This window comes from Somniosus microcephalus, chromosome 9 (genome assembly GCF_052327205.1).
Source record: "Somniosus microcephalus isolate GS21.2 chromosome 9, FLI_Smic_1.0, whole genome shotgun sequence".
In the NCBI taxonomy this organism is placed as follows: Eukaryota; Metazoa; Chordata; class Chondrichthyes; order Squaliformes; family Somniosidae; genus Somniosus; species Somniosus microcephalus.
The window spans coordinates 103902851-103919276 of NC_140995.1; the positions used below are offsets into that span (position 1 = coordinate 103902851).

The 16426-nt window shown below is 43.4% G+C and overlaps 1 protein-coding gene across 3 annotated transcripts in view; it reads right to left on the reverse strand.

Moving 5' to 3' along the window:
- Positions 1-8745: 8745 nt before the first annotated feature.
- kif3ca (kinesin family member 3Ca) overlaps positions 8746-16426 on the reverse strand; it is a 376933-nt gene continuing 369252 nt past the window's right edge. For all 3 annotated transcript variants that reach the window (XM_085996947.1, XM_085996946.1, XM_085996948.1), the window contains 2 exons: positions 14228-14397; positions 8746-9569 (listed from right to left, as the gene is read on the reverse strand). In XM_085996947.1, the coding sequence (XP_085853073.1) occupies positions 9470-9569; positions 14228-14397 (270 nt within the window). In that variant the 3' untranslated portion in view covers positions 8746-9469. The remainder of the gene's footprint in view (positions 9570-14227; positions 14398-16426) is intronic.

Below are 16426 nucleotides of genomic sequence, written 5' to 3' on the forward strand. Positions count from 1 at the left end.
CAATAAACCAAAATAAGAATCCGCCATTGATTTTTAAAAATGTTCACTTTTCTTCCTCTTCTAATTTTTCCCCCAAACAGTGCAACTTGACCAACATGTTGCCTGTTCAGCAGACTCCTCTTTTACACATAGTCCCATAAAATGGTTATGTGTGATCTTTACTGACACTGTATAGTTTCCTGTCCAAATATTTTATGCTTTCCAGGATGTGCAGTGTTGTGTATGTAATATGTGTGCTACTTTGAACCTATGGACAGGACTGCACTACTTGTTGGGCGTAGTGATACGCAGTACCACTCCTGGCCATAGGGGTATAAATAGTACTGTGGGTACTGATCCCCCTCAGTTCCCGCCTGTGGGCATGAAGTAAAGACCTATGTGTAGTCCCTACCTCCAACCAGTAAAGACCTGTTTGAGTTATACGTTTAAGTCTTTGTGTTAATTGTTCAATACAATACACATACTTAACACTGGCGACGAGTCAGGTTCTTACCCTGCGGCAGTTATTCCACGGCGGCTTCGTCCACAGACAGGACGTTGAAGAGAGGTTTCAAATCTCACCACCCCACTGGAAGCGACAGGCATTAGGACCCTGAAGCCTCCATCAGCGACTGAAAACGGGAGGACAGAAGACATCCTGCAGCTTTTTCAACCTCGGTGGTGGGTAAGCCAAGCAGCGTTGGCTGCAAAGACAGGGCTGGGGGAAGTCGGAGGTAGAAGGGCGATCGATCGAAATCCCTGATAAGGGCCGCACTCGGGCTGGAAGGCGCAGCGTCGGCAGACACTGAAGGCGCGAGAGCCGCGGTGAAAAGCGCGGGCCATCGATCACGGCGGAGATAAGGGCCGCACTCGGGGCTGAAGGGAGACGGCGTCGGGGGATGGGTGAAGACCGCCAAGCGCGGGAAAACCGCCATTTTGTGGGCGGAGGACGACGGCAAGAGCGGGAAGCCGCCATCTTTGATAGCAGTAAAAAAAAAAATTTTTTAAAAGGGAAACCTGATAAAGTACTACAATGCCTAAACACGGGAATATTAGCAACTTTGATAGTGACATCGAAGATTGGGCCATATATGTTGAACGAGTTAAAAATTATTGTAAGGCCAATAAAATTCGTGAGGCTGATAAAGCACTAACATTATTAAATTTAATGGGTGCGAAGACATACGGGCAATTGAAACACCTGTTATCACCAGATGAACCGGCGGATAAGACGTTCGATGAGATTGTTACTGTCCTGAAAGATCACCTAAACCCCACGCCGCTGATGCTAGCGGAACGATTTAAATTTTACGACAGAAGGCAGCTACAGCATGAAAGCAATGCTGAATATTTGCTGGAATTGCGTAAATTAGCGAAATATTGTCAGTTTGGAACGGGACTGACAGAGGCACTTCGAGACAAATTTGTGTGTGGTTTATTTAAACAGGATACACAAAAGCGACTGCTCGAGGAGAATGAGCTGACGCTTGAGAAGGCGGTCACTATGGCAGCAGCACACGAAGCCGCAGCGAGAGGCACGGCAGTAATGCAGCTACGGTCACCGGAGCTCAGTGCACACAAATTGGGTGTGAGTTCTGGCAAATGTTATCGTTGTGGAAAGACAACGCATGATCAGAACCAGTGTTGGTTTAAAAACCAAGAATGTAGAACTTGTGGTAGGCTTGGACATATAGCTAGAGTATGCAGGTCAGCGAAGAAGACCAGCAACAAGAAGTCACCGCAAGGGAAATACGCAAAGGTACACAAGGTGGCCGAACAGGAGTCCGATTCAGACGCTAGCAGTAATGAACTGGCTAGCTTAAGCTGTAATGAACTGGCTAGCTTAAGAGTACTCAACGCTGGTAAGGGTGCAGACCTCCAGACAATTTGGGTCACTCTTCAGATAGAAGGAGTCCAAGTAAAACTGGAATTGGACACTGGATCGGCATTGACGGTCATAAATAAGAAAGATTACGGAAAGTTATTCCAACATATTCCCCTACAGGATACGGGGATTATATTGAAAACATACACGGGGCAAAGAGTGTACCCCATCGGGAAAATAGAGGTTGCAGTGGTCCACAAGGGCGAAGACAGTCAAATAATGGACTTATATGTGATATCTGAAGGAGGTCCTCCACTACTAGGACGGGAGTGGATTAGGAAAATGAATATGGACTGGCATTTCCTACAAACAATAACGAGTGAGAACTCGGTGAAGATAGTCGGCCCAGACTCTGGAACGGATGATGGTAAGCCCAACTCAGGTGCAAAAGACAAAGTTTCAGCACAGAATTCCACTGAGCAACAACAACATAGTTTAACTGTGGATTCTGAGTCTGGCAAGTCTACTGATGTGCCCATTTCTGAGGGACACCGGGCTCGAACTCAACTCCATTTCAAACTACAACAGCAATTAGAACAAATGCTTCGCCGTTTTGAGCAAGAGTTGAATGCAACGAAAGAGTTCTTTGATATAGAGTTGGAGAATCTGGAAAGACAACAGAAGCAGCTGATGGAGAAAATGGAGCAGGAGCACACAAAACGTCTGATGTCAGAGGAGTTAACGGTCAGCCAACTCCTGCATATGCTGAAGGACAGGACTCTGAAATGGAAAAAACTTGAACACGAACTTCAATATTCAAACGAAAGGGGTTCGGAGCTCTCAAAGGTTATTGGAAGAGCTGAGGTGGCAACACAGACTGAGATGACTGCAACAGAGCAGCCCTTGGATGCCAAAAGTACGCTGACTCACGTCAACGTAGAACAACAGACCGCTGAAACAGCTGCTCCGGTAGAGGGATTGAATAGTCCGATCAATCAATCTCCAAAAGAAGTTGAAGTAGTAAAATCTCAAATGAGGTCATTAGTAAACGACTTGCTGAAAGCCCAGAAAAAGCTGGATGAAGAGGTACGCATGAAGAAGTCTCTTCAGGAAAGATGTCTGGACTTGGAACAAAAGCTGGCTAACGCCCAGCTGGGTATGGAGGAAATAGAAGACCCTCTCGCTGGCCTAGATCAGGACGACACCGAATATTACTATGTCCTGTCCTGCCCAACTTGTAACTTCGACTCCCACCATACAGAAATCATGGAGGAGCACCGAAAGTCTACGGAACATCGGGAGAAGGTGGCTCTACTACGGAAAAAGGAGGGAGAGAAGGAGGAACTGCGCATGCAGCTGGCAGCTGACAGTGGAGCCCAGAGAGTCATGAAGTTATCTATGTATCTATGTTATTCTGTTATGTAAACCTGAAGTTATATATGTATATATGTTATTACGTTATGTTAAATGGGGAGATGACTGTAAAGCTAGGAAGGGAGGAATGTTGTGTATGTAATATGTGTGCTACTTTGAACCTATGGACAGGACTGCACTACTTGTTGGGCGTAGTGATACGCAGTACCACTCCTGGCCATAGGGGTATAAATAGTACTGTGGGTACTGATCCCCCTCAGTTCCCGCCTGTGGGCATGAAGTAAAGACCTATGTGTAGTCCCTACCTCCAACCAGTAAAGACCTGTTTGAGTTATACGTTTAAGTCTTTGTGTTAATTGTTCAATACAATACACATACTTAACATGCAGCCTGAACAAGACAAGTATGACTCTTCTTCCAAGAGCTACACAGCAGCACATAACAGAAGTATAAATTAGCAACAAAATCTAAAAAAAATCTGCAGGCATTTAAACATGTACATTTTCAATAACATTCTTAAAATGACCTTTTAAATTCTCTAATTAATTCTATTTTTTAATGAAAGGACTTCATTCCAGTGATATAATTTGTTGCTTTTTAAGTAACATCCCTCAAGTGGGACAAGATCACATTTTCATCATATTGAAATAGAGATGATAATAAGGAACGGTACATTTTTTGCTAGAAATATTTTTTATATAAAATAACAATTTGGACCCTTCTGCATTTCATTGATATGGTATAAAATACACGAAAGGGTTTAGAATTTTAGGGGCTATTTCTACTTTCACAGAATATTTGAGGTGTGAGAGAGTTTTTAAGGAATTAATGCACATTATTCAAATAAAAATTCCTGACAAGTTTTACTGACTTTTTGGGGGGGGGGGGGGAGTAATAAACAAAAGAATGAAACAACATTAAAACAGAGAAGGTTAAGAGAAGATCTGATAGAGATGTTCAAAATAATGAAAGGTTTTGATGAGGTAACCACGAAAAACAATTTCCACTGGTCAGTGACTCGGAAACCAGTGGGCGGAAATTTAACATCATCCCAAAAGAATGAAGGGAAAGGTTAGAAGATTTTATTTTTACACAAAGGATCGTTACAAAATGGAACCCTATCAAAGACAGCGGTGGAAGCAGAATCCATGATAGATTTTAAAAGGGAATTGAATAAATATTTGTAAAAGAAAATTAAAAAGTTATGGGGTAAGGGCAGGGAATGGAACTAAATGGATGGTTATTTCAGAGAGCTGGCACAAGTGTGATGGGCTGAATGGTCTCCTTCTGTGCTGCAAAACTGTGTGATTCTATAGAATTACTATTCAAGCTAAGACTCTTTACATATCAATAAGTGTTTTGTGTTTGTGATGGTTTCAGGGGCAGCAATAATTGCTGTTGACCTGCTTAGACAAAAAGGTAAATGTTGCACAACTATATGCTGTTGGTGGAGCCTCAGCTGCAACCCACGCAGATTGTAAATTGGCAGACACTCTGGGCTGGATTTTCATTGAGAAGGCAGATAGGAGGCGGGACTACAACTTTTGGGGTTGTAGTCCCGCCTCCATCAAGTTGTAGCCAACCCACACGATTTTGACTTGATTGACCTTGTTGAGCCCGCCCAACAGGCTCAGCAGGCCAATTAAGGGCCACCCGGCAACAGGTAACGTCACAGATTGACATTTCATCTGTCAAGACCTTTTGACAGATGAAATATCAGCGTTTGACAGCTGTTTGAAGCTGTCAAACACTGACAATCTGTACTCTAAGTTAATTCCTTCCTCTCAGGATGATTTAGAGATCTCTCCAGAACAGAAAGCTGAATGCTGCAATTTTTGACAGATCGCGGCCATTCTGCTTTCTGTGCCGGTGAGATGAGGGACTCCCGAGACCTGAAGGAAGGAAGGCTGGAAAGGTAAATAAAACTTCTTTAAACACTTTAAACACACCAAACACACTTAGCTCTGCACTCATGCACCCATCACTCACCTGAACACTGGAAATCTCAACCCCTCCAAGCCCTTCATCCCAACGGCCTGCCTCGCTAACTTGGTGTGGTTTGGAGCCATCGGGAATCCCACACTTCAAGAATGAAAATAGGGATTAGGCTAAAAACTGCCTGTTAACCACCTGTTAACAGGCAGTTAATTGGCACTAGTCCCCTTCCCGCCTCGGGGAGGCGGGTCCCAGTGCGGGTCGGGTACCCGCCTCCTTTGAAACTGACATGGAGGCGGGTTGGGGGCGGGATGGGTTCGTGCCCCCCGATTTCGGGATTTTAACCCCCCACACGCCTCCAATCCCGCCTCCATGGCCCAATGAAAATCCTGCCCTCTGTCTGCGCTTTTCCATCCATTGATTTCAATGGACAGAAAATTGTGTGCAAAGCACCCATGAATTCAAGATTTGTCCTGAGCGCACGAGGGTCCCTGCCAGCAGTACAAGGCCTCACAAGGTTTTCCACTATTGCTGGGTGTACGATGTACTCGTGCTGCTGACTTCTGATAGTTAGGTCTTGTACAACCAACGGCAACAAAGATATACCAACTGTTTTTTTTAAGGCTGGCTATAACAAAGACCAGAGGGGATTTTAACTCCCTCAACCCAGTGGGAACCGGGTGTAGTGGGAGTTCAAAATTGAGTGGCTCTATTTGTTGCTTCATTCCCGTGCCAATTTGTTGATGATGAGGATAAACACCAATGGAAATTAAAGACACAGAAATCTTGTCAGCCTACACAGGTTTAATTTGAGATGGTGAGTATTAAAGGAAAAACTAGATTCCAGTGGTGAAATGATACCCTTTATTAAATTACCATGCCTGCTTCTCATTCTCTGTTGACAGAAAGTTGCTGAGCAAGGAAGCATGATTGATAAAAATGAATTTACTCTGTTCTATCCCCCCCTGTATTCAAAAAGTTTGTTCCTTAGAAGAATGACATTACACTCAACTAGTTTGCCTTGCTGGTATTACCTGACAGCTTTAACACTAACTGAGCTGTGTGGTTCTACTCAAAGCAGGTCCCACTCAGTTTTACTGTTTGTTCACTGAGATTACAGCAAAGGTGTGTGGAGACTTCTGTAAAAAGAATCTTACAGCTTCAGATCCATCTCCAAGGATTCGAGTTATACTGGAATCAATTATTCGCACCCGACACACTCGGTGACAGTTCCATCAGTGGAATGCATCCACTTGGATTAAGTGCAAGATATGATGATACCTTTCACAAAAACATCGTCCTTGTCCTGTACTATTCTTGTTCAACACAGAATAATGTGGTAAGCACTTTACACCAAGACAAATTGTCCTACACAAACCAACTTCTCGAAATACCTCTTTAAAGCTGTTTTTATTCTTCTGGTTACAGCTATGTGTTCTCACATAATTAGGCCATCTTGGTTGCCATGACAGCTGACTAAGAATCAAGGGCAAATTATAGCAGCAACACTGTTCTTGTGTGAAGCCCACCCTAATTATGCAATGCATGCTCATTTAAATAATTAATTAGATGTTTCAGGGCTGGGCTTTAATGGGAACTGAGTCCTTGGTGGACCCATAATTCCTTGCAAAAACATGATGTCATGGCAACCAGGTAGTTTAAATAAATAAGCACTGCAAATTAAAAAATTGCTGGGAAACATCACAGATGAAATGGAAGAAAAAGTGGACAATGTAATGAAAGGAATTTATTTATTTAATTAATTAAAGTTAGTTCTCTTTTACTTGTGGTAGTGAATTAATTACTATAGGATAGAATTAAATGTGATAATAGCAGATGAACATTTAATGCGTCTATAGGATCTTCGTCTATTTTAATAGAGGTGTTAATCTGTTAAACTGGATAAATTCTCCAAAGTGGATAGAGGAATGTCATATGAATCATATGTTTGTCTGCTATTATCACCAATAGTCATTTTTGACCTTGTAAACCTAACATTTTCAAGATGTGCTGATATTGTTACAAGAAAATCAAACTAAAATGTTTATGAGATTCTACTGAACAATCAAAATCATCTTTCCTCATTGATAGTTTTCAACTTGAATCAAGTAACAGTCAGAAGGTTGTAATAGTGTATGCATTATACAATTGCTTCACATATTGCCTCTCTAACCAATGCAAGGGTGCAGCAGCTATCAATTTGTTTTATTAATTGTTCCAACAAAATTTAATTGAAGTAGAAAGCAACTGAAATTGAAAGCTTAGGCCAGAGCTAGGATGTGCTCTCAGGGCATGTACCAAAATATGAAATTAAATATCTGTGGCATTTGAAGAAATAACAGATTAAACCAGACACAGGTGGCTCCTGGGAATACTAAGGTTTCTGTGAGCATATGATATGAACCAGTGCCATTTACAGTTAACAGATTATGACAAAGCTAGGAAGCATAATGCTGGCAGATTCTCAAAGAGACACTATCCTTTATTTCAAACATGCTCAAAAGGGCATAGAAAAAAAATTCCAACATATTGGAAATAAAAGAAGCCCGATGTCATATAGAAATAAATGAAACAGGCTGCAGATATTAACAGCTCATTGAATCATGCATGCTTTGGTTTGGAAGTAGATTACCTGTTCCTCCCTCATTTTCTCCCTTTTAACTCACCCACCCCTCTGTGGCCAAGAAGACAGGATAAGCAATGCTTCTCTTTGTTGTCCACCAAGAGGAGTGCTAAGAATGGCTCGATTCATCCAATTTCCATCCCTGCTTCCTTTCCTACTGTAATTGAGTTTAGGAAGTTTGGGCAGCAGAGCCCTGGAGACCAGGAACTCAGCAGAATGACGAGTCCAATCTGAATCCCACTAATCGGTGCCACCACGCTGCCTGCAATTGCATGATTCTAATAAAGTCAAGTGACGCTGCATTAGTGCTATACTAAAACTGACATTGTTGCAGATTTTCACCTCCCCTTCCGGACCTCTGACCTACCCGTGACCTTTTCACAGCTGTGAAGGTGGGGCAGTCAAAGCTACAGATATCACAACTGCAATCATCCAACAGCAGGTGCAAATACCACGGCCACGGATATATTTCGTCCGGCCCGCCGATGGAATACTCTAAGTATGAGCCGAAGTTGAGAACTAAAAAAGCTGTGGAAAGTGTACTTAAATGACAGAATGAAATCCTCAGACTCAGATACGGTACCATCTGAACAGAAAGCACATCTTTTGAGTTCTTTTCTAAATCCCAGAAACACAGGGTTCTCTCCATAGCCTTGCCCTTTAGCTTTCAATACACTGCACATTCTACAAGCAGAGAAAGATTAATGCACCAGTTACTTCTTTAGAACTGCAAAGCAACTGTTTAAGCCTGTCAATAATGTCAAGGTGCCAGTCGCACCCAGGATTGTACCAGTGCCTTTTGCTTTACCAAAATAAATTGAAAATAATTGTTTAAAGATGTGGCAGCTCGTATTTATGTGTTACACAGTGTAGGACAAAAGCAAAAATGTTGCTTTGTAGTTGGTCACTATGAACAATGCTCTATACACAAGAGAGGATTTTCATAGTCAACCTGTATCTAGACAACCTCAGTCTTTATGAAAAAAAATGGAAGTCGTGCTAATGTGGGTTAACGTCCTTGAGTATATAGTATTTATTTTAATCCACAATAATGTAAAGTACCCTCATTCTCAGTTACAACAGTACCTGCGATTAAATATTTCAAAATTCATTTCGGAGCAACAGCAACATCAATTTAATTAGGAAACAAAAGTCCAACAAATTTACAAAGCAACATTACTGTTCTTAGAAATAAACACAGCAGGCAATCTGCTGCATTCTGCGCTACAGGACACACACATCTTCTTTCAGAACAGATTTTCAGAGTGATTGGAGTTGGAAGGAAGTCTCTCTTGTACAGGAGAGGTGGGAATGGGGTTGAAGGGATTGAGAAGAGTATGAATTTGAAGGTTCAGCAAATAAAATAAAAGAAAAGATGATGATCAATTGTTCAAGCATTACTTCTGTTATGAGCCAATTCCAAGGCCTAATAGTGCTAACAACATTTGATTCTCATACTCTTGTTATTTTTGATAGTTTTGACATAATGCCTGTATGGGATAACAAGGCTCTTCAACAAGTCCCATAACATGTCTCTTTAATGCTGTACACCAGATTGTGTAGCATGTGAAACAATGCAGCAAAGCAGACAAAGACTGATGGGAGACTGTTGAATCCAGGGATATTCATTGAATGTGAGAGACATGAACCCTTTTACAGAGTGATACAGTGAGATGGGATGAAGGGAAGGGAAAGATAAAGAGTTAGAACAGGCACAGATATCACAGTATTCCTCACTGTGGCACCATCCCATGTGACTGAGAGAACAGTTGAGAGCCTGAAGCCAGTGAGGAGAATGAAGAGGAGGAAGATACTCGTCTGTCAGGCCTGGACCTAGAATATAAAAAGGAACAATTAATATAGATTTCATTTTTGCATGCCAGATTATCTTGATAAGATACAATTTATTCCAAAAACATGCAAAAATCCTACTTGCACATAATTTAGGCTGATTTTTCAGTGCAGCACTGAGGGAGTGCTGCACTGTCGGAGGTGTCGTCTTTCAGATGAGACATTAAACCGAGCCCTGACTGCCCTTTCAGGTGGATGTAAATGATCCTATGACGCTATTTCGAATAAGAGCAGGGGAATTATCCACGGTGTCCTGGCTAATATTTATTCCTCAACCAACATGACTAAAAGATAATCTGGTCATTTGTGGGACCTTGCTATGCGCAAATTGGCTGCTGCGTTTCCGACACTACAACAGTGACTACACTTCAAAGCATACTTCATTGGCTGTAAAGCGCTTTGGGACAGCCTGAGGTTGTGAAAGGCGTGATATAAATGCAATTTGTTTCTTTCTTTCCTTACAAGATTATTGAACAGGATATCCTGCCTTGTACACATGAGGAATCTGAGAAAGGTTTTGTTTCCTTCAAAATTACCAGTTCTGCTGGATTTAAAGTGGCACTTTTGTCCTTGCAATGATGTTAATGCATCTTCACAGGCAACTTCTTAAATACAACACCTGATTTACAGGATTTGTGGAATAAATTAGGGGGGAAGACTATTGAAACAAACAATACAAATGGATCTAAGAGGCACAAGATTGAACCAATTTTCCGTTGTGTGCGAGCTTGTTCCCAAGGCCTCATGGAGTGGATTTAAAATAGCACCAGGAAATATGGCTGGGTTCAAACTAAGTCAATTTAAGGTAGGTAAGTGAGGTTGAGATCGAGCAAAAGGGATGGGCTTTTATGAGCTATGTTCCCTGTAAGGTGAGCAGGTCATCTGTAAGGTCCTGTGCACTTAAATTCATAGACCGCGCAGTGAGCTGGAGGGGGGGCGGGCCCAAACCAACGAGCAGGAAAATGTCACCAGTGCCCTAGACAAAGATGGCGGGAAACTCCTGCCTGCACTAAGGTGGCGACATTCGTGCCCTAGGCAAAGACGGTGGCGTTGCTCAATGAACAAAGCAGCAGGACCGCCCCCCCCGCATAAATATGGCGGCACTTGTACTCTGGACAGTAAAAGCGGCTCTGGCGCCCTGCACAAAGATGGCTTAAGGGCCTTTTCCATCGGGTAGTTCATGCCATTGAGGTTCCCCAAAAGTGATGCCTGGTGAGTTCCAATGGGAGTCGAGAGACTGGAGGGCAGCAGCTGGAGGTCTGGTTACCATGGGAGCGAGCGGCAAGGGGTGCAGCCCGGCAGGCAGTCTACAGGAGCCAGAGCAGCCCTGCATGATAAGGAGGAGGCCCAGCACCAGGCTGCGGGCCCAGCCGGTGTCAGCTCACTTTGTGTCACGCGCGCTCCATGTTAGCGCAGCTCCTCCCGGCACTGAGTGAGCAATGGACTATCCCAGTCCTGCAAGTGTTTAGCTGTGCTGTATCGTATTTTGCCTTTGCTTCTGATCCTGTAAAATATGAAGCCATCTGGACAGTAGTTCAATCTATAGAAAATATTCTAGAGTTCTGAATACTTTCTGCCTTCCGAGTTCAGTAAGTGACTTACCATGATTGGGGTTAATTGTTAGACCTGAGCTGCAATAACTCGGTGTGGCTGAGAGCAAAAGATGCTGTTTCTCAGTTCATAAGAGATACAGTTTGCTTATGGAAACTGTCGCCAATCCATTTACACGATGATAAAGTTTTGAAAACCTGAACTTTAACACCCGCATCATCTTAATTAACAGTGTTATACTACACCTACTGGACCCGGCCCAGGCCGCTCCAGACCCTGGGGGTGAAGAGGTGAGTTGGAATATATTTATTTTTAGGTTAACTTTAAAAAAAAATTATCCTGACCTCTAGACAGTGAGCCTCTTCAGGCAAAACTTTTTTTAATGTTTCACGTTTCAATTCATGCGGTGTAATGCAGACAAAGGTGAGCTGTGGATGTGTAACCCAAGAAGACGGTCCTGAACTAGAAATGTTGATGCGAATGAGTGTCTGCTTAAAGATGAACAATACCAAGATGGGAGGGGGAGGGAAGCACTTTTTAATCTTAAATTAGGCCGCAGTTCTACAAGCACTTTTGCTCCCATGGAAAGTGGTTTTGGGTGCACGTCAATGAACAAGAGGTGGTGTAACCAAAGAGATAATTGAGGGTACTAAAGGCGTGAGGCATGAGTCTGGTACGGGTTTATGTTTGCACTGAGTGCACGTTATCTCCAGCTTTAGTTTCTCACCACCTCTCAACAAATGTTGGAAACAAAGTTATTGCTGATGTCTGGTGTAATAATAAAACTTAATAGAACAAGTAATTTGGTTCATGAAGTGTTTTCCTTCCATCAACAATATCCAGTCTATTTGTTTTTGGGATGAGACATTAAATCTGCTCCTGTGGTTCAAATGGATTAATAAGCAACAGCCAGCATGGATTTGTTAAAGGAAAATCATGTCTGACTAACCTGATTGAGTTCTTTGATGAAGTAACAGAGAAGGTTGATGAAGGTAGTGCAGTAGATGTATATAAGGACTTTCAAAATACATTTGATGGAAGTACCACATAACAGACTTATTCAGAAAATAGAAGCACATGGTCTTAAAGGGATGACGGTAACTTGGGTACATAATTGGCTACAGGGTAGGAGGCAGAGAGTAGTGGTGAACGGATGTTTTTCTGACTGGACAGAAGTATACAGTCTGGTCCCCCAGGGGTAAGTATTAGGTTCATTGCTTTACTTGTTACATATAAATGACCTGGACTTGGGTGTAGGAAGTACAATTTTGAAGTTTGCGGATGATACAAAATTTGGCAATATAGTAAATAGTGAGCAGGATAGTAGCAGAGTAGACGTAGAATGGGATGTGTGAGACTTTGCCCAGAATGTTCCTTCTCACCAAATCTCCAGACCTTGACATAATGACCATCTTGATGGTTTAACAGCTAATCAATTTAACCTGATGTTTCCTGTCTGAATTTACAAAGGAACACGAAATGACCTGGACAATCCCAGATAATTAACGTGACCTTGCTGATAATTGCTATGTGTAAGTTTTGGTGCCTCCATTGTTCTGGCCAATCTGCTATTAACCCCTCACATGGGATGTTGCCGACCCGTCTGCTTCATCCTACTCCAACATTGTCCCAACTAATCTTCAATATTAGCATATCCTAATCAGACAATGACCCTGGGATATTATGATTAACTTTGATGGGACACCTGACAGAGCAAATTCTAACACAAGACATGTGTAATATGGGGCTGGATTTTATCAATGGGGACGCGACTGCTGGTTGTCGGGTTTCAGTTCCGTCCCCAACAACGTCCGGCCAACCCATTCTATTTTCCCTTGATTGACCTTGTTAAGCCCACCCTGCAGGCTTAGCTGGCCAATTAAGGGTAAGCCGGTGACAGAGGACGTCAGCGTATGACGTTTCATCTGTCAAAAAATTTTGACAGATGAAATGTCAGCATTTGACAGCTTTGAGAAGCTGTCAAACACTGACAATCTCTGTTCTAAGGTGAGTCCTTGTACTGAAGACTCACTAAACATCTTTCTTTAGCAGAAATCAGATGGCTATTGCATCGGAGAATGCAGCAGCCATTCTGTCATCTCTGCCGTTGAGATGAGGCACCTCCGGATCCCCAAGGGTTGATGCCTGCAGGAAGAAACAAAGGTAAGTAAACTTTTTCTAACACTTTACACTCAGCTCCCATACTTACCTCTCCACATTTGCACCCATCACTCACCTCCTCAGCACACTTTTCGACCCCTCTCACCCCCGCAGACCCACTGCTCACCTCGTTGACCCTGGCGAGGTTCGCAGCCGTTGGGAAGCTTGTACTTGCAGGGGTAAAATGGGGATAATCCTCTTAACTGCCTGTTAACTACCTGTAATCCCCTTCCCGTCTCGAGGAGACGGGTCCCTGCGCAAGTCGGGGACCCGCCTCCCGGGAAGATGGCACAGAGGCGGGTTGGGAGCAGGTTCGGTACCCGCCCCCAGTTTCTGCCATTTTCCCGGCAGTCTCACCTCCATACCCGCCGCCCCAGGGCTGGCAAAATTCCCCCCATAGTTTTTGTAAGAGCTGTGACCTGTTAGAGATTAAATAAAGCCATTAATGAGGTTTATAAACCAAAAAAGATTTTATGATTTTTAAGAGTTTGTCTGATTGTCTCATGATTTGAGACAGTGCGGTGGCAGTGTGGCATTACTGTATATATGCTTTTAAGTGGTTGTTGCTGTAAAGGTTGTTGTTGTAAAAGTTGTTGTTGTAACATTTGCCCACGGATTAAATGGTCGCGCTCAAAGGAGTTTGTGGCCCGCTCAGTACAAAAAAAAATTCGAGGGAACATTGTTCTTGAACCAATCATTTTTTTTTTCTCATGATTTATGAAAACACTTCCTGGATTACTACTGCTTTTATCAAGGTTAACATGGTGGTATTGACAGATCAGTCAAGAATGCCAAATACACCTTAAAATCATAATAATTGTGACTAAGTTCCTCTGTTCTTTGGGTATGCATGAGAAACCTTTTTATAAGGAACTTAGTGAATTTTACCCTGCTAAGAAAAGAACTGTTAAGATTTGAGAAATTCTCACCATGATCTTGATTTCCTAACTCTTGTAGTGGCTGACCGATCTGGGAAAATGGAACTGTTATGATGTAGCTCTCCTCCAGTTGCTCCGTGTAGTGACTGTGACCGTGGGATCTCCAGCTCAAACACTGTGGGTGTTGCCATGTCTAATTCCAAGAACAGGATGTTTTCAGCCTAAACCAGATAGGAAACAGAATCACAAGTTACTCCAATCTGCATCACTGCTGAACTGCAACATAAGGGCCCCAAAATGTCACAGCTGTTCCAGTATACTCCCACGGTAGCTTTGACAGAAGTACGCTGGAATGGCTAGAAACTAGGCTGGGTCCGATACGCTGGGCCCCAACATAGCTGCAAGCTTTCTCGGAAGACCTTGTTGGAGCAGAACCTCGATCTGTTCTTATAAAGTCATCAACATGAGGGCAGGGGGAACAATGAATGACGGAATTCCCATGTCCTGGATCTTCATTTGGACCTGGTGTATGGTTGCTTGGTGCGCTTGGCGAGACCAGGTGTACTGGCCGAGCAAGGGGTGGATATGTGGACCACTCAAGTGCAAGCTGGAATTGAGGTAAAGACCCCCGAAGACTGGGGCAATTTTGAAACTTATTTTTAAGGTTTTGTAATTCACCCCTCCAAATAAGTGTAAAAATGAAATTGGTTTTTGTTTTGAATCTCTTATCTATGGAGCACAAACCTCTAAGTCAGCCTCTAGGCCCAGAAAAGATATGGAACTGTGAGATTGCCTGCAGACTGCTGCTGAAGCAGTTATTTGAAAGACTCCCTGGAGAGTGAAATGGTAGGGTGGAAATGGTAGGGTATCTTCCCCTCCACTCCCCTTTCAGCATTCCGTAGGGACCGCTCCCTCCGAGACACCCTAGTCCACTCCTCTATCACCCCAAACAGCCCTTCCCCTTCGCCTGGCACCTTCCCGTGCAAGCGGAGGAGATGTAACACCTGCCCCTATACCTGTCCAGGGCCCCAAACACCCCTTCCAGGTGAAACAGCGATTTACTTGTACTTCTCGCAATCTAGTATACTGTATTCGCTGCTCACGATGCGGTCTCCTCTACATTGGGGAGACCAAATGCAGATTGGGTGACCGCTTTGCGGAACACCTCCGTTCAGTCCGTAAGGGTGACCCCGAGCTTCCGGTCGCCTGTCATTTTAATTCACCGCTCCATTCCCACTCGGACCTCACCGTCCTTGGCCTCTTGTATTGTTCCATGGAAGCTCAACGTAAACTCGAGGAACAGCACCTCATCTTCCGATTAGGCACTTTACAGCCTTCCGGACTCAATATCGAGTTCAACAATTTCAGATCATAACCTCGGCCCCCATTAATTTTTTACCTGTAATTTTTCCACTCCTTTTCCCCCCCCCCTTTCCTTTTGTTTCACTCTCCCACCTGGCAGCTATCTCTTGCCCTGCCAGTACACTTCACACCTAATCTCAGCCTATTACCATCTCATCTGGCTTCGAACACCTTTTATTGTCTCTTCTACTTCTTTTGTCTCTTTCACTTCTTTTGTCCGATCGCAGCCCTGCCTTCGATCTATTTTCTTTTCTTTCCAGTTTTGAAGAAGGGTTCGACCCGAAACGTCAACTCAAATTTCTCTCCACGGATGTTGCCTGACCTGCTGAGTTTTTCCAGCATTTTCTGTTGTTATTTCGGATTTCCAACATCTGCAGTATTTTGCTATCGTACTAGTGTTTGGTTCACTGCCACACCTCTTCTAGGAATGCCTACCTTGAAGAAGTTCTGCTCTTCTCTTTGACGGGATCTCTGTTTGGCTCTTCAACCTTGTTCATCTTCATTACTTTCAGTTCCCCTTCTCGTGTTTGATCAGGTATCTGCCAAGACTCGGTTTCACAGCCACATCATTTTCCTCAGCAACTGTCTCCGGTTCCGACTTATTCCACGTGGATTCCAACTAAACTTCCACCCTTCGTGCTTCGGATCCACCCAGGATTACAAGTATCTCCAAGATATTCATCGTTCCTCGAACTACTGCTCTCGCCACATCCTGCGATCGACGCTCAACGCCATGCGGCGCCACATGAACACTCTCGACCTCTCTCTTCAGCAACACCGGCGCACTCTATCTCAAAGCTGTTCGGGTCCACAGTTCCATTTCATCCTTCGACTCATCCGACGCTTCAACAAAAAACTTTTTTTCTTCCTCTCCGATGTCAAGGATCG